Here is a 19,419-nt window from a genome sequence, read left to right as displayed (position 1 = left end):
CAGCGGATAGTGAACCCACCATCCTGGCCCCAGCGGGTATTGAACCCACCATCCTGTAGTGAACCCACCATCCTGGCCCCAGCGGGTATTGAACCCACCATCCTGCGGGTAGTGAACCCACCATCCTGGCCCCAGCGGGTATTGAACCCACCATCCTGGCCCCAGTGGGTAAACCACCATCCTGGCCCCAGCGGGTATTGAACCCACCATCCTGTAGTGAACCCACCATCCTGTAGTGAAACCACCATCCTGGCCCCAGTGGGTTTGAACCCACCATCCTGGCCCCAGCGGGTATTGAACCCACCATCCTGTAGTGACTCCACCATCCTGGCCCCAGTGGGTATTGAACCCACCATCCTGTAGTGAACCCACCATCCTGGCCCCAGTGGGTATTGAACCCACCATCCTGTAGTGAACCCACCATCCTGGCCCCAGTGGGTATTGAACCCACCATCCTGTAGTGAACCCACCATCCTGGCCCCAGTGGGTATTGAACCCACCATCCTGTAGTGAACCCACCATCCTGGCCCCAGTGGGTATTGAACCCACCATCCTGTAGTGAACCCACCATCCTGGCCCCAGTGGGTATTGAACCCACCATCCTGGCCCCAGCGGGTAGTGAACCCACCATCCTGTAGCCCACCATCCTGGCCCCAGCGGGTATTGAACCCACCATCCTGGCCCCAGTGGGTAGTGAACCCACCATCCTGGCCCCAGCGGGTATTGAACCCACCATCCTGGCCCCAGTGGGTATTGAACCCACCATCCTGGCCCCAGCGGGTAGTGAACCCACCATCCTGTAGTGAACCCACCATCCTGTAGTGAAACCACCATCCTGGCCCCAGTGGGTTTGAACCCACCATCCTGGCCCCAGCGGGTATTGAACCCACCATCCTGTAGTGAACCCACCATCCTGGCCCCAGTGGGTATTGAACCCACCATCCTGTAGTGAACCCACCATCCTGGCCCCAGCGGGTATTGAACCCACCATCCTGGCCCCAGCGGGTAGTGAACCCACCATCCTGGCCCCAGCGGGTATTGAACCCACCATCCTGGCCCCAGTGGGTAATGAACCCACCATCCTGGCCCCAGCGGGTAGTGAACCCACCATCCTGTAATGAACCCACCATCCTGGCCCCAGCGGGTATTGAACCCACCATCCTGGCCCCAGCGGGTAGTGAACCCACCATCCTGTAGTGAACCCACCATCCTGGCCCCAGCGGGTATTGAACCCACCATCCTGTAGTGAACCCACCATCCTGGCCCCAGTGGGTATTGAACCCACCATCATGGCCCCAGTGGGTAGTGAACCCACCATCCTGTAGTGAACCCACCATCCTGGCCCCAGTGGGTATTGAACCCACCATCATGGCCCCAGTGGGTAGTGAACCCACCATCCTGTAGTGAACCCACCATCCTGTAGTGAACATACCATCCTGGCCCCAGCGGGTATTGAACCCACCATCCTGGCCCCAGTGGGTAGTGAACCCACCATCTTGTAGTGAACCCACCATCCTGGCCCCAGCGGGTAGTGAACCCACCATCCTGGCCCCAACGGGTAGTGAACCCACCATCCTGGCCCCAGCGGGTATTGAACCCAGCATCCTGGCCCCAGCGGGTATTGAACCCACCATCCTGTAGTGAACCCACCATCCTGGCGCCAGTGGGTATTGAACCCACCATCATGGCCCCAGTGGGTAGTGAACCCACCATCCTGGCCCCAGCGGGTATTGAACCCACCATCCTGGCCCCAGTGGGTATTGAACCCACCATCCTGGCCCCAGCGGGTAGTGAACCCACCATCCTGTAATGAACCCACCATCCTGGCCCCAGCGGGTATTGAACCCACCATCCTGGCCCCAGCGGGTAGTGGACCCACCATCCTGTAGTGAACCCACCATCCTGGCCCCAGCGGGTATTGAACCCACCATCCTGTAGTGACTCCACCATCCTGGTCCCAGTGGGTATTGAACCCACCATCCTGTAGTGACTCCACCATCCTGGCCCCAGTGGGTATTGAACCCACCATCCTGTAGTGAACCCACCATCCTGGCCCCAGTGGGTATTGAACCCACCATCCTGTAGTGAACCCACCATCCTGGCCCCAGTGGGTATTGAACCCACCATCCTGTAGTGAACCCACCATCCTGGCCCCAGTGGGTATTGAACCCACCATCCTGTAGTGAACCCACCATCCTGGCCCCAGTGGGTATTGAACCCACCATCCTGGCCCCAGCGGGTAGTGAACCCACCATCCTGTAATGAACCCACCATCCTGGCCCCAGCGGGTATTGAACCCACCATCCTGGCCCCAGCGGGTAGTGAACCCACCATCCTGGCCCCAGCGGGTATTGAACCCACCATCCTGGCCCCAGTGGGTATTGAACCCACCATCCTGGCCCCAGCGGGTAGTGAACCCACCATCCTGTAGTGAACCCACCATCCTGTAGTGAAACCACCATCCTGGCCCCAGTGGGTTTGAACCCACCATCCTGGCCCCAGCGGGTATTGAACCCACCATCCTGTAGTGAACCCACCATCCTGGCCCCAGTGGGTATTGAACCCACCATCCTGTAGTGAACCCACCATCCTGGCCCCAGCGGGTATTGAACCCACCATCCTGGCCCCAGCGGGTAGTGAACCCACCATCCTGGCCCCAGCGGGTATTGAACCCACCATCCTGGCCCCAGTGGGTAATGAACCCACCATCCTGGCCCCAGCGGGTAGTGAACCCACCATCCTGTAATGAACCCACCATCCTGGCCCCAGCGGGTATTGAACCCACCATCCTGGCCCCAGCCCCATCCTGGCCCCAGTGGGTGTGAACCCACCATCCTGTAGTGAACCCACCATCCTGGCCCCAGCGGGTATTGAACCCACCATCCTGTAGTGAACCCACCATCCTGGCCCCAGTGGGTATTGAACCCACCATCATGGCCCCAGTGGGTAGTGAACCCACCATCCTGTAGTGAACCCACCATCCTGTAGTGAACATACCATCCTGGCCCCAGCGGGTATTGAACCCACCATCCTGGCCCCAGTGGGTAGTGAACCCACCATCTTGTAGTGAACCCACCATCCTGGCCCCAGCGGGTAGTGAAACCACCATCCTGGCCCCAGCGGGTATTGAACCCAGCATCCTGGCCCCAGCGGGTATTGAACCCACCATCCTGTAGTGAACCCACCATCCTGGCCCCAGTGGGTATTGAACCCACCATCCTGTAGTGAACCCACCATCCTGGCCCCAGCGGGTATTGAACCCACCATCCTGTAGTGAACCCACCATCCTGGCCCCAGTGGGTAGTGAACCCACCATCCTGTAGTGAACCCACCATCCTGTAGTGAACCCACCATCCTGGCCCCAGCGGGTAGTGAACCACCATCCTGGCCCCAGCGGGTAGTGAACCCACCATCCTGGCTCCAGTGGGTAGTGAACCCACCATCCTGTAGTGAAACCACCATCCTGGCCCCAGCGGGTATTGAACCCACCATCCTGTAGTGAACCACCATCCTGGCCCCAGCGGGTATTGAACCCACCATCCTGTAGTGAACCCACCATCCTGGCCCCAGTGGGTAGTGAACCCACCATCCTGTAGTGAAACCACCATCCTGGCCCCAGTGGGTATTGAACCCACCATCCTGTAGTGAACCCACTATCCTTGCCCCAGTGGGTAGTGAACCCACTATCCTGGCCCCAGTGGGTAGTGAACCCACTATCCTGGCCCCAGTGGGTAGTGAACCAACCATCCTGGCCCCAGCGGGTATAGAACCCACGATCCTGTAGTGAACCCACCATCCTGGCCCCAGCGGGTATTGAACCCACCATCCTGTAGTGAACCCACCATCCTGGCCCCAGCGGGTATTGAACCCACCATCATGTAGTGAACCCACCATCCTGTAGTGAACCACCATCCTGTTCCCAGCGGGTACTGAACCCACCATCCTGTAGTGAACCCACCATCCTGGCCCCAGTGGGTAGTGAACCTACTATCCTGGCCCCAGTGGGTAGTGAACCAACCATCCTGGACCCAGCGGTTAGTGAACCCACCATCATGTAGTGAACCCACCATCCTGGCCCCAGCGGGTATTGAACCCACCATCCTGTAGTGAACCCACCATCCTGGCCCCAGCGGGTAATGAACCCACCATCATGTAGTGAATCCACCATCCTGGCCTCAGCGGGTATTGAACCCACCATCCTGGCACCAACGTGTATTGAACCCACGATCCTGTAGTGAATCCACCATCCTGGCCCCAGCGGGTATTGAACCCACCATCCTGTAGTGGACCCATCATCCTGGCCCCAGTGGGTAGTGAACCCACCATCCTGGCCCCAGTGGGTAGTGAACCCACCATCCTGGCCCCAGCGGGTATTGAACCCACCATCCTGTAGTGGACCCATCATCCTGGCCCCAGTGGGTAGTGAACCCATCATCCTGGCCCCAGTGGGTAGTGAACCCACCATCCTGGCCCCAGTGGGTAGTGAACCCACCATCCTGGTCCCAGCGGGTATTGAACCCACCATCCTGTAGTGAAACCACCATCCTGGCCCCAGCGGGTATTGAACCCACCGTCCTGTAGTGAATCCACCATCCTGGCCCCAGTGGGTAATGAACCCACCATCCTGTAGTGAACCACCATCCTGGCCTCAGCAGGTATTGAACCCACCATCCTGGCCCCAGCGGGTAATGAACACACCATCCTGTAGTGAACCACCATCCTGGACTCAGCGGGTATTGAACCCACCGTCCTGTAGTGAATCCACCATCCTGGCCCCAGCAGGTATTGAACCCACCATCCTGACCCCAACGGGTATTGAACCCACCATCCTGGCCCCAGCGGGTATTGAACCCACCATCCTGGCTCCAGCGGGTATTGAAACCACCATCCTGGCCCCAGCGGGTATTGAACCCACCATCCTGCAGTGATTCCACCATCCTGGCCCCAGCGGGCATTGAACCCACCATCCTGGCCCCAACGGGTATTGAACTCACCATCCTGGCCCCAGCGGGTATTGAACCCACCATCCTGGCTCCAGCGGGTATTGAACCCACCATCCTGGCCCCAGCGGGTATTGAACCCACCATCCTGTAGTGGACCCATCATCCTGGCCCCAGTGGGTAGTGAACCCACCATCCTGGCCCCAGTGGGTAGTGAACCCACCATCCTGGCCCCAGCGGGTATTGAACCCACCATCCTGTAGTGAATCCACCATCCTGGCCCCAGCGGGCATTGAACCCACCACCCTGGCCCCAGCGGGTATTGAACCCACCATCCTGGCCCCAGCGGGGCCTGAACCGACGATCCTGGCCCTAGTGGGTAGTGAACCCACCATCCTGGCCCCAGCGGGTATTGAACCCACCATCCTGGCCCCAGCGGGTATTGAACCCACCATCCTGTAGTGGACCCATCATCCTGGCCCCAGTGGGTAGTGAACCCACCATCCTGTAGTGAACCCACCATCCTGGCCCCAGTGGGTAGTGAACCCACCATCCTGGCCCCAGTGGGTAGTGAACCCACCATCCTGGCCCCAGTGGGTAGTGAACCCACCATCCTGGCCCCAGCGGGTAATGAACCCACCATCATGTACTGAATCCACCATCCTGGCTCCAGCTGGTATTGAACCCACCATCCTGTAGTGAATCCACCATCCTGGCCCCAGCGGGTATTGAACCCACCATCCTGGCCCCAGCGGGTAATGAACCCACCATCCTGTACTGAATCGACCATCCTGGCACCAGCTGGTATTGAACCCACCATCCTGTAGTGAACCCACCATCCTGGCACCAGCGGGGCCTGAACCGACGAGCCTGGCCCCAGTGGGTAGTGAACCCACCATCCTGGCCCCAGCGGGTATTGAACCGACCATCCTGGCACCCAGCGGGGCCTGAACCGACCATTCTGGCCCCAGTGGGTAGTGAACCCACCATCCTGGCCCCAGCGGGTAGTGAATCCACCATCCTGGCCCCAGCGGGTATTGAACCCACCATCCTGGCCCCAACGGGTATTGAACCCACCATCCTGTAGTGGACCCATCATCCTGGCCCCAGTGGGTAGTGAACCCACCATCCTGGCCCCAGTGGGTAGTGAACCCACCATCCTGGCCCCAGCGGGTATTGAACCCACCATCCTGTAGTGAATCCACCATCCTGGCCCCAGCGGGCATTGAACCCACCATCCTGGCCCCAGCGGGTATTGAACCCACCACCCTGGCCCCAGCGGGTATTGAACCCACCATCCTGGCCCCAGCGGGGCCTGAACCGACGATCCTGGCCCTAGTGGGTAGTGAACCCACCATCCTGGCCCCAGCGGGTATTGAACCCACCATCCTGGCCCCAGCATGTATTGAACCCACCATCCTGTAGTGGACCCATCATCCTGGCCCCAGTGGGTAGTGAACCCACCATCCTGGCCCCAGTGGGTAGTGAACCCACCATCCTGGCCCCAGTGGGTAGTGAACCCACCATCCTGGCCCCAGCGGGTATTGAACCCACCATCATGTACTGAATCCACCATCCTGGCCCCAGCTGGTATTGAACCCACCATCCTGTAGTGAATCCACCATCCTGGCCCCAGCGGGTATTGAACCCACCATCCTGGCCCCAGCGGGTAATGAACCCACCATCCTGTACTGAATCGACCATCCTGGCACCAGCTGGTATTGAACCCACCATCCTGTAGTGAACCCACCATCCTGGCCCCAGTGGGTAGTGAACCCACCATCCTGGCCCCAGCGGGTAATGAACCCACCATCATGTATTGAACCCACCATCCTGGCCCCAGCGGGTAATGAACCCACCATCCTGTAGTGAATCCACCATCATTGCCCCAGCGGGTATTGAACCCACCATCCTGTAGTGAACCCACCATCCTGGCCCCAGCGGGTATTGAACCCACCATCCTGTAGTGAATCCACCATCCTGGCCCCAACGGGTATTGCACTCACCATCCTGGCCCCAGCGGGTATTGAACCCACCATCCTGTAGTGAATCCACCATCATTGCCCCAGCGGGTATTGAACTCACCATCCTGGCCCCAGCGGGTAATGAACCCACCATCCTGTAGTGAAACCACCATCCTGGTCCCAGCGGGTATTGAACCCACCATCCTGTAGTGACTCCACCATCCTGGCCCCAGTGGGTATTGAACCCACCATCCTGTAGTGACTCCACCATCCTGGCCCCAGTGGGTATTGAACCCACCATCCTGTAGTGAAACCACCATCCTGGCCCCAGTGGGTATTGAACCCACCATCCTGTAGTGAAACCACCATCCTGGCCCCAGTGGGTATTGAACCCACCATCCTGGCCCCAGCGGGTATTGAACCCACCATCCTGTAGTGAATCCACCATCCTGGCCCCAGCGGGTATTGAACCCACCATCCTGTAGTGAACCCACCATCCTGGCCCCAGTGGGTATTGAACCCACCGTCCTGTAGTGAATCCACCATCCTGGCACCAACGGGTATTGAACTCACCATCCTGGCCCCAGCGGGGCCTGAACCGACGAGCCTGGCCCCAGTGGGTAGTGAACCCACCATCCTGGCCCCAGCGGGTATTGAACCCACCATCCTGGCCCCAGCGGATAATGAACCCACCATCCTGTAGTGAATCCACCATCATTGCCCCAGCGGGTATTGAACCCACCATCCTGTAGTGAAACCACCATCCTGGCCCCAGTGGGTATTGAACCCACCATCCTGTAGTGACTCCACCATCCTGGCCCCAGTGGGTATTGAACCCACCATCCTGTAGTGAATCCACCATCCTGGCACCAACGGGTATTGAACTCACCATCCTGGCCCCAGCGGGGCCTGAACCGACGAGCCTGGCCCCAGTGGGTAGTGAACCCACCATCCTGTAGTGAAACCACCATCCTGGCCCCAGTGGGTATTGAACCCACCATCCTGTAGTGACTCCACCATCCTGGCCCCAGTGGGTATTGAACCCACCATCCTGTAGTGAATCCACCATCCTGGCCCCAGCGGGTATTGAACCCACCATCCTGTAGTGAATCCACCATCCTGGCCCCAGTGGGTAGTGAACCCACCATCCTGGCCCCAGCGGGTATTGAACCCACCATCCTGGCCCCAGCGGGTAATGAACCCACCATCCTGTAGTGACTCCACCATCCTGGCCCCAGTGGGTATTGAACCCACCATCCTGTAGTGAAACCACCATCCTGGCCCCAGTGGGTATTGAACCCACCATCCTGTAGTGAAACCACCATCCTGGCCCCAGTGGGTATTGAACCCACCATCCTGTAGTGACTCCACCATCCTGGCCCCAGTGGGTATTGAACCCACCATCCTGTAGTGAATCCACCATCCTGGCCCCAACGGGTATTGAACCCACCATCCTGGCCCCAGCGGGTATTGTACCCACCATCCTGGCCCCAACGGGTATTGTACCCACCATCCTGGCCCCAACGGGTATTGTACCCACCATCCTGGCCCCAGCGGGTATTGTACCCACCATCCTGGCCCCAACGGGTATTGTACCCACCATCCTGGCCCCAGCGGGTATTGTACCCACAATCATGTACTGAATCCACCATCCTGGCCCCAGCTGGTATTGAACCCACCATCCTGTAGTGAATCCACCATCCTGGCCCCAGCGGGTATTGAACCCACCATCCTGGCCCCAGCGGGTAATGAACCCTCCATCCTGTACTGAATCGACCATCCTGGCACCAGCTGGTATTGAACCCACCATCCTGTAGTGAATCCACCATCCTGGCCCCAGTGGGTAGTGAACCCACCATCCTGGCACCAGCGGGGCCTGAACCGACGAGCCTGGCCCCAGTGGGTAGTGAACCCACCATCCTGGCCCCAGAGGGTATTGAACCCACCATCCTGGCCACAGCGGGTATTGAACCCACCATCCTGTAGTGAACCCACCATCCTGGCCCCAGCGGGTATTGAACCCACCATCCTGTAGTGAATCCACCATCCTGGCCCCAACGGGTATTGCACTCACCATCCTGGCCCCAGCGGGTATTGAACCCACCATCCTGTAGTGAATCCACCATCATTGCCCCAGCGGGTATTGAACTCACCATCCTGGCCCCAGCGGGTAATGAACCCACCATCCTGTAGTGAAACCACCATCCTGGTCCCAGCGGGTATTGAACCCACCATCCTGTAGTGACTCCACCATCCTGGCCCCAGTGGGTATTGAACCCACCATCCTGTAGTGACTCCACCATCCTGGCCCCAGTGGGTATTGAACCCACCATCCTGTAGTGAAACCACCATCCTGGCCCCAGTGGGTATTGAACTCACCATCCTGGCCCCAGCGGGGCCTGAACCGACGAGCCTGGCCCCAGTGGGTAGTGAACCCACCATCCTGGCCCCAGCGGGTATTGAACCCACCATCCTGGCCCCAGCGGGTAATGAACCCACCATCCTGTAGTGAATCCACCATCATTGCCCCAGCGGGTATTGAACCCACCATCCTGTAGTGAACCCACCATCCTGGCCCCAGCAGGTATTGAACCCACCATCCTGTAGTGAATCCACCATCCTGGCCCCAACGGGTATTGAACTCACCATCCTGGCCCCAGCGGGTATTGAACCCACCATCCTGTAGTGAATCCACCATCATTGCCCCAGCAGGTATTGAACTCACCATCCTGGCCCCAGCGGGTAATGAACCCACCATCCTGTAGTGAAACCACCATCCTGGTCCCAGCGGGTATTGAACCCACCATCCTGTAGTGACTCCACCATCCTGGCCCCAGTGGGTATTGAACCCACCATCCTGTAGTGACTCCACCATCCTGGCCCCAGTGGGTATTGAACCCACCATCCTGTAGTGAAACCACCATCCTGGCCCCAGTGGGTATTGAACCCACCATCCTGTAGTGAAACCACCATCCTGGCCCCAGTGGGTATTGAACCCACCATCCTGTAGTGAATCCACCATCCTGGCCCCAGTGGGTACCATTGAACCCACCATCCTGTAGTGAACTCCACCATCCTGGCCCCAGTGGGTATTGAACCCACCATCCTGTAGTGAATCCACCATCCTGGCCCCAACGGGTATTGAACCCACCATCCTGGCCCCAGCGGGTATTGTACCCACCATCCTGGCCCCAACGGGTATTGTACCCACCATCCTGGCCCCAACGGGTATTGTACCCACCATCCTGGCCCCAGCGGGTATTGTACCCACCATCCTGGCCCCAACGGGTATTGTACCCACCATCCTGGCCCCAGCGGGTATTGTACCCACCATCCTGGCCCCAGCGGGTATTGTACCCACCATCCTGGCCCCAGCGGGTATTGTACCCACCATCCTGTAGTGAACCCACCATCCTGGCCCCAGCGGGTATTGAACCCACCATCCTGGCCCCAACGGGTATTGAACCCACCATCCTGGCCCCAGCGGGTATTGAACCCACCATCCTGTACTGAATCCACCATCCTGGCCCCAGCTGGTATTGAACCCACCATCCTGTATTGAACCCACAACCCTGGCCCCAGCGGGTATTGAACCCACCATCCTGGCCCCAGCGGGGCCTGAAACGACGATCCTGGCCCCAGTGGGTAGTGAACCCACCATCCTGGCCCCAGTGGGTATTGAACCCACCATCCTGTAGTGAATCCACCATCCTGGCCCCAGCGGGTATTGAACCCACCATCCTGTAGTGAATCCACCATCCTGGCCTCAACAGGTATTGTACCCACCATCCTGGCCCCAGTGGGTAGTGAACCCACCATCCTGGCCCCAGTGGGTAGTGAACCCACCATCCTGGCCCCAATGGGTATTGAACCCACCATCCTGTAGTGGACCCATCATCCTGGCCCCAGTGGGTAGTGAACCCACCATCCTGGCCCCAGTGGGTATTGAACCCACCATCCTGTAGTGGACCCATCATCCTGGCCCCAGTGGGTATTGAACCCACCATCCTGTAGTGGACCCATCATCCTGGCCCCAGTGGGTATTGAACCCACCATCCTGTAGTGGACCCATCATCCTGGCCCCAGTGGGTATTGAACCCACCATCCTGTAGTGGACCCATCATCCTGGCCCCAGTGGGTATTGAACCCACCATCCTGTAGTGGACCCATCATCCTGGCCCCAGTGGGTATTGAACCCACCATCCTGTAGTGGACCCATCATCCTGGCCCCAGTGGGTAGTGAACCCATCATCCTGGCCCCAGTGGGTAGTGAACCCACCATCCTGGCCCCAGTGGGTATTGAACCCACCATCCTGTAGTGGACCCATCATCCTGGCCCCAGTGGGTATTGAACCCACCATCCTGTAGTGGACCCATCATCCTGGCCCCAGTGGGTATTGAACCCACCATCCTGTAGTGGACCCATCATCCTGGCCCCAGTGGGTATTGAACCCACCATCCTGTAGTGGACCCATCATCCTGGCCCCAGTGGGTATTGAACCCACCATCCTGTAGTGGACCCATCATCCTGGCCCCAGTGGGTATTGAACCCACCATCCTGGCCCATCATCCTGGCCCCAGTGGGTAGTGAACCCATCATCCTGGCCCCAGTGGGTAGTGAACCCACCATCCTGGCCCCAGCGGGTATTGAACCCACGATCCTGGCCCCAGTGGGTATTGAACCCACCATCCTGTAGTGGACCCATCATCCTGGCCCCAGTGGGTATTGAACCCACCATCCTGTAGTGGACCCATCATCCTGGCCCCAGTGGGTATTGAACCCACCATCCTGTAGTGGACCCATCATCCTGGCCCCAGTGGGTAGTGAACCCACCATCCTGGCCCCAGCGGGTATTGAACCCACGATCCTGGCCCCAGTGGGTAGTGAACCCACCATCCTGGTGTTGAAACTGCCATATTCTACAAACTGAGGAAAAAAGGTCCAAGTGATCGGCTTCCTGGATGAGGATCTATAGCTATGAGAGGATGTGGTTCCCCGGATTAGGATCTATAGCTGAAATCCATGTCAGGTGTGTGTGTGTGTGTGTGCTTAAGGTGTGTGTGTGTGTGTGTGTGCTTAAGGTGTGTGTGCTTAAGGTGTGTGTGTGTGTGTGCTTAAGGTATGTGTGCTTAAGGTGTGTGTGTGTGTGTGTATGTGTGTGTTCTCACCCCAGGCCCAGCTGTCGACAGACGACCTCCACGTCGCTCTCATCCCATTGGTCGTCGCAGACGGATCCCCACACGCCCCCGTGGAAAACCTCAACACGCCCCTCCCACGCTGACACCCCCCCCACCAACCTCACTGGCACCAACGCTACCACTGGACAAAGACACACCGAAACACAGAGGACAGAGTTACTACCCCCCTAACCCTAACCCTACCCCCTAACCCTAACCCTACCCCTAACCCTACCCCCTAACCCTAACCCTACCCCCTAACCCTACCCCCTAACCCTAACCCTACCCCCTAACCCACTGGACACAGACACACCGAAACACAGAGGACAGAGTTAGCCCAAACTACTCCCCTAATCCTAACCCCCACACATTTTCTACTAGTCCAGTCTGAATAGTACTAGTCTGAATAGTACTAGTCTGAATAGTACTAGTCCAGTCTGAATAGGACTAGTCCAGTGTGAATAGGACTAGTCCAGTCTGAATACTACTAGTCCAGTCTGAATACTACTAGTCCAGTCTGAATAGTACTAGTCCAGTCTGAATACTAAATCAAATCAAATCAAATCAAATTTTATTTGTCACATACACATGGTTAGCAGATGTTAATGCGAGTGTAGCGAAATGCTTGTGCTTCTAGTTCCGACAATGCAGTGATAACCAACAAGTAATCTAACTAACAATTCCAAAACTACTGTCTTATACACAGTGTAAGGGGATAAGAATATGTACATAAGGATATATGAATGAGTGATGGTACAGAGCAGCATACAGTAGATGGTATCGAGTACAGTATATACATATGAGATGAGTATGTAGACAAAGTAAACAAAGTGGCATAGTTAAAGTGGCTAGTGACATAAGAATGCAGTCGATGATCTAGAGTACAGTATATACGTATGCATATGAGATGAATAATGTAGGGTAAGTAACATTATATAAGGTAGCATTGTTTAAAGTGGCTAGTGATATATTTACATCATTTCCCATCAATTCCCATTATTAAAGTGGCTGGAGTTGGGTCAGTGTCAATGACAGTGTGTTGGCAGCAGCCACTCAATGTTAGTGGTGGCTGTTTAACAGTCTGATGGCCTTGAGATAGAAGCTGTTTTTCAGTCTCTCGGTCCCAGCTTTGATGCACCTGTACTGACCTCGCTTTCTGGATGATAGCGGGGTGAACAGGCAGTGGTTCGGGTGGTTGATGTCCTTGATGATCTTTATGGCCTTCCTGTAACATCGAGTGGTGTAGGTGTCCTGGAGGGCAGGTAGTTTGCCCCCCGGTGATGCGTTGTGCAGACCTCACTACCCTCTGGAGAGCCTTACGGTTGAGGGCGGAGCAGTTGCCGTACCAGGCGGTGATACAGCCCGCCAGGATGCTCTCGATTGTGCATCTGTAGAAGTTTGTGAGTGCTTTTGGTGACAAGCCGAATTTCTTCAGCCTCCTGAGGTTGAAGAGGCGCTGCTGCGCCTTCTTCACGACGCTGTCAGTGTGAGTGGACCAATTCAGTTTGTCTGTGATGTGTATGCCGAGGAACTTAAAACTTGCTACCCTCTCCACTACTGATCCATCGATGTGGATAGGGGGGTGTTCCCTCTGCTGTTTCCTGAAGTCCACAATCATCTCCTTAGTTTTGTTGACGTTGAGTGTGAGGTTATTTTCCTGACACCACACTCCGAGGGCCCTCACCTCCTCCCTGTAGGCCGTCTCGTCGTTGTTGGTAATCAAGCCTACCACTGTTGTGTCGTCCGCAAACTTGATGATTGAGTTGGAGGCGTGCGTGGCCACGCAGTCGTGGGAGAACAGGGAGTACAGGAGAGGGCTCAGAACGCACCCTTGTGGGGCCCCCGTGTTGAGGATCAGCGGGGAGGAGATGTTGTTGCCTACCCTCACCACCTGGGGCGGCCCGTCAGGAAGTCCAGTACCCAGTTGCACAGGGCGGGGTCGAGACCCAGGGTCTCGAGCTTGATGACGAGCTTGGAGGGTACTATGGTATTGAATGCCGAGCTGTAGTCGATGAACAGCATTCTCACATAGGTATTCCTCTTGTCCAGGTGGGTTAGGGCAGTGTGCAGTGTGGTTGAGATTGCATCGTCTGTGGACCTATTTGGGCGGTAAGCAAATTGGAGTGGGTCTAGGGTGTCAGGTAGGGTGGAGGTGATATGGTCCTTGACTAGTCTCTCAAAGCACTTCATGATGACGGAAGTGAGTGCTACGGGCGGTAGTCGTTTACCTCAGTTACCTTAGCTTTCTTGGGAACAGGAACAATGGTGGCCCTCTTGAAGCATGTGGGAACAGCAGACTGGTATAGGGATTGATTGAATATGTCCGTAAACACACCGGCCAGCTGGTCTGCGCATGCTCTGAGGGCGCGGCTGGGGATGCCGTCTGGGCCTGCAGCCTTGCGAGGGTTAACACGTTTAAATGTCTTACTCACCTCGGCTGCAGTGAAGGAGAGACCGCATGTTTTCGTTGCAGGCCGTGTCAGTGGCACTGTATTGTCCTCAAAGCGGGCAAAAAGTTATTTAGTCTGCCTGGGAGCAAGACATCCTGGTCCGTGACTGGGCTGGGTTTCTTTTGTAGTCCGTGATTGACTGTAGACCCTGCCACATGCCTCTTGTGTCTGAGCCATTGAATTGAGATTCCACTTTGTCTCTGTACTGACGCTTAGCTTGTTTAATAGCCTTGCGGAGGGAATAGCTGCATTGTTTATATTCGGACATATTACCAGACACCTTGCCCTGATTAAAAGCAGTGGTTCGCGCTTTCAGTTTCACGCGAATGCTGCCATCAATCCACGGTTTCTGGTTTGGGAATGTTTTTATCGTTGCTATGGGAACGACATCTTCGACGCACGTTCTAATGAACTCGCACACCGAATCAGCGTATTCGTCAATATTTCCATCTGACGCAATACGAAACATGTCCCAGTCCACGTGATGGAAGCAGTCTTGGAGTGTGGAGTCAGCTTGGTCTGACCAGCGTTGGACAGACCTCAGCGTGGGAGCCTCTTGTTTTAGTTTCTGCCTGTAGGCAGGGATCAGCAAAATGGAGTCGTGGTCAGCTTTTCCGAAAGGGGGGCGGGGCAGGGCCTTATATGCGTCGCGGAAGTTAGAGTAACAATGATCCAAGGTTTTACCACCCCTGGTTGCGCAATCGATATGCTGGTAAAATTTAGGGAGTCTTGTTTTCAGATTAGCTTTGTTAAAATCCCCAGCTACAATGAATGCAGCCTCCGGATAAATGGTTTCCAGTTTGCAAAGAGTTAAATAAAGTTCGTTCAGAGCAATCGATGTGTTATAATCGAGGAGAATTCTCTTGGAAGATAATGCGGTCTACATTTGATTGTGAGGAATTCTAAATCAGGTGAACAGAAGGATTTGAGTTCCTGTATGTTTCCTTCATCACACCATGTCTCGTTAGTCATGAGGCATACGCCCCCGCCACTGAATACTACTAGTCCAGTCTGAATAGTACTAGTCCAGTCTGAATAGTACTAGTCCAGTCTGAATAGTACTAGTCTGAATAGGACTAGTCCAGTCTGAATAGTACTAGTCCAGTCTGAATAGGACTAGTCCAGTCTGAATAGTACTAGTCCAGTCTGAATAGTACTAGTCTGAATAGGACTAGTCCAGTCTGAATAGGACTAGTCCAGTGTGAATAGGACTAGTCCAGTCTGAATAGGACTAGTCCAGTCTGAATAGTACTAGTCCAGTCTGAATAGTACTAGTCCAGTCTGAATAGTACTAGTCTGAATAGTACTAGTCCAGTCTGAATAGTACTAGTCCAGTCTGAATAGGACTAGTCCAGTCTGAATAGTACTAGTCCAGTCTGAATAGTACTAGTCCAGTCTGAATAGTACTAGTCTGAATAGGACTAGTCCAGTCTGAATAGTACTAGTCCAGTCTGAATAGGACTAGTCCAGTCTGAATAGTACTAGTCCAGTCTGAATACTACTAGTCCAGTCTGAATACTACTAGTCCAGTCTGAATAGGACTAGTCCAGTCTGAATAGTACTAGTCCAGTCTGAATAGTACTAGTCCAGTGTGAATACTACTAGTCCAGTCTGAATACTACTAGTCCAGTCTGAATAGTACTAGGCCAGTCTGAATAGTACTAGGTCAGTCTGAATACTACTAGTCCAGTCTGAATACTACTAGTCCTGTCTGAATAGTACTAGTCCAGTCTGAATAGTACTAGTCCAGTCTGAATAGTACTAGTCCAGTCGGAATAGTACTAGTCCAGTCTGAATACTACTAGTCCAGTCTGAATAGTACTAGTCCAGTCTGAACACTACTAGTCCAGTCTGAATAGTACTAGTCCAGTCTGAATACTACTAGTCCAGTGTGAATAGGACTAGTCCAGTCTGAATAGTACTAGTCCAGTCTGAATAGTACTAGTCCAGTCTGAATACTACTAGTCCAGTCTGAATAGTACTAGTCCAGTCTGAATAGTACTAGTCCAGTCTGAATACTACTAGTCCAGTCTGAATACTACTAGTCCAGTCTGAATAGGACTAGTCCAGTGTGAATAGGACTAGTCCAGTCTGAATAGTACTAGTCCAGTCTGAATAGTACTAGTCCAGTCTGAATAGTACTAGTCTGAATAGTACTAGTCCAGTCTGAATAGTACTAGTCCAGTCTGAATAGGACTAGTCCAGTCTGAATAGTACTAGTCCAGTCTGAATAGTACTAGTCCAGTCTGAATAGTACTAGTCTGAATAGGACTAGTCCAGTCTGAATAGTACTAGTCCAGTCTGAATAGGACTAGTCCAGTCTGAATAGTACTAGTCCAGTCTGAATACTACTAGTCCAGTCTGAATACTACTAGTCCAGTCTGAATAGGACTAGTCCAGTCTGAATAGTACTAGTCCAGTCTGAATAGTACTAGTCCAGTGTGAATACTACTAGTCCAGTCTGAATACTACTAGTCCAGTCTGAATAGTACTAGGCCAGTCTGAATAGTACTAGGTCAGTCTGAATACTACTAGTCCAGTCTGAATACTACTAGTCCTGTCTGAATAGTACTAGTCCAGTCTGAATAGTACTAGTCCAGTCTGAATAGTACTAGTCCAGTCGGAATAGTACTAGTCCAGTCTGAATACTACTAGTCCAGTCTGAATAGTACTAGTCCAGTCTGAACACTACTAGTCCAGTCTGAATAGTACTAGTCCAGTCTGAATACTACTAGTCCAGTGTGAATAGGACTAGTCCAGTCTGAATAGTACTAGTCCAGTCTGAATAGTACTAGTCCAGTCTGAATAGTACTAGTCCAGTCTGAATACTACTAGTCCAGTCTGAATAGTACTAGTCCAGTCTGAACACTACTAGTCCAGTCTGAATAGTACTAGTCCAGTCTGAATACTACTAGTCCAGTGTGAATAGGACTAGTCCAGTCTGAATACTACTAGTCCAGTCTGAATAGTACTAGTCCAGTCTGAATAGTACTAGTCCCTCCCCTCCTACCTTCCATTGGGGTACAGGGGCCCCTGCAGAGTGGGGACACTCCCCTCCTACCTTCCATCGGGGTACAGGGGCCCCTGCAGAGTGGGGACACTCCCCTCCTACCTTCCATCGGGGTACAGGGGCCCCTGCAGAGTGGGGACACTCCCCTCCTACCTTCCATTGGGGTACAGACCCCTGCAGAGTGGGGACACTCCGCTCCTACCTTCCATTGGGGTACAGTAGACCCCTGTAGAGTGGGGACACTCCCCTCCTACCTTCCATTGGGGTACAGGGGCCCCTGCAGAGTGGGGACACTCCCTCCTACCTTCCATTGGGGTACAGTAGACCCCTGCAGAGTGGGGACACTCCCCTCCTACCTTCCATTGGGGTACAGGGGCCCCTGTAGAGTGGGGACACTCCCCTCCTACCTTCCATTGGGGTACAGGGGCCCCTGCAGAGTGGGGACACTCCCCTCCTACCTTCCATTGGGGACACTCCCCTCCTACCTTCCATTGGGGTACAGGGGCCCCTGCAGAGTGAGGACACTCCCCTCCTACCTTCCATTGGGGTACAGCTGACCCCTGCAGAGTGGGGACACTCCCCTCCTACCTTCCATTGGGGTACAGCTGACCCCTGCCGAGTGGGGACACTCCCCTCCTACCTTCCATTGGGGTACAGGGGCCCCTGTAGAGTGGGGACACTCCCCTCCTACCTTCCATTGGGGTACAGACCCCTGCAGAGTGGGGACACTCCCCTCCTACCTTCCATTGGGGTACAGACCCCTGTAGAGTGGGGACATTCCCCTCCTACCTTCCATTGGGGTACAGACCCCTGTAGAGTGGGGACATTCCCCTCCTACCTTCCATTGGGGTACAGACCCCTGCAGAGTGGGGACACTCCCCTCCTACCTTCCATTGGGGTACAGACCACTCCCCTCCTACCTTCCATTGGGGTAGGGGCCCCTGTAGTGGGGACACTCCCCTCCTACCTTCCATTGGGGTACAGGGGCCCCTGCAGAGTGGGGACACTCCCCTCCTACCTTCCATTGGGGTACAGGGGCCCCTGCAGAGTGGGGACACTCCCCTCCTACCTTCCATTGGGGTACAGCTGACCCCTGCAGAGTGGGGACACTCCCCTCCTACCTTCCATTGGGGTACAGACCCCTGCAGAGTGGGGACACTCCCCTCCTACCTTCCATTGGGGTACAGATGACCCCTGCAGAGTGGGGACACTCCCCTCCTACCTTCCATTGGGGTACAGGGGCCCCTGCAGAGTGGGGATACTCCCCTCCTACCTTCCATTGGGGTACAGGGGCCCCTGTAGAGTGGGGACACTCCGCTCCTACCTTCCATTGGGGTACAGTAGACCCCTGTAGAGTGGGGACACTCCCCTCCTACCTTCCATTGGGGTACAGGGGCCCCTGTAGAGTGGGGACACTCCCCTCCTACCTTCCATTGGGGTACAGGGGCCCCTGCAGAGTGGGGACACTCCCCTCCTACCTTCCATTGGGGTACAGCTGACCCCTGCAGAGTGGGTACACTCCCCTCCTACCTTCCATTGGGGTACAGTGACCCCTGCAGAGTGGGGACACTCCCCTCCTACCTTCCATTGGGGACACTCCCCTCCTACCTTCCATTGGGGACACTCCCCTCCTACCTTCCATTGGGGACACTCCCCTCCTACCTTCCGTTGGGGTACAGGTGGCCCCTGCAGAGTGGGGACACTCCCCTCCTACCTTCCGTTGGGGTACAGGTGGCCCCTGCAGAGTGGGGACACTCCCCTCCTACCTTCCATTGGGGTACAGGTGACGGCTGCAGAGTGGGGACACTCCCCTCCGTTCCATGGAACACTGGGACACTGCAGTATATCAGGCTCCTGCCCCTGACAGTGGACCGCCC

General features: G+C 55.5%; 1 protein-coding gene across 1 annotated transcript in view; it reads right to left on the bottom strand.

Moving 5' to 3' along the window:
* The window catches only part of LOC135568950 (neurotrypsin-like), a 74,365-nt gene that overhangs the window by 43,299 nt on the left and 11,647 nt on the right, over window positions 1-19,419 (bottom strand). The window contains exons 3-4 of the mRNA XM_065015725.1: window positions 19,309-19,419; window positions 12,074-12,224 (exon numbers count right to left, since the gene is read on the bottom strand). The exon at window positions 19,309-19,419 is cut by the window's right edge and continues 65 nt beyond it. Coding sequence (XP_064871797.1) covers window positions 12,074-12,224; window positions 19,309-19,419 — 262 coding nt within the window. The remainder of the gene's footprint in view (window positions 1-12,073; window positions 12,225-19,308) is intronic.

This window comes from Oncorhynchus nerka, unplaced genomic scaffold, assembly GCF_034236695.1.
Source record: "Oncorhynchus nerka isolate Pitt River unplaced genomic scaffold, Oner_Uvic_2.0 unplaced_scaffold_1309, whole genome shotgun sequence".
Lineage (NCBI taxonomy): Eukaryota > Metazoa > Chordata > Actinopteri > Salmoniformes > Salmonidae > Oncorhynchus > Oncorhynchus nerka.
Note: the sequence above shows the minus strand (reverse complement) of the source record. Positions and strands in the feature narration are given on the sequence as shown.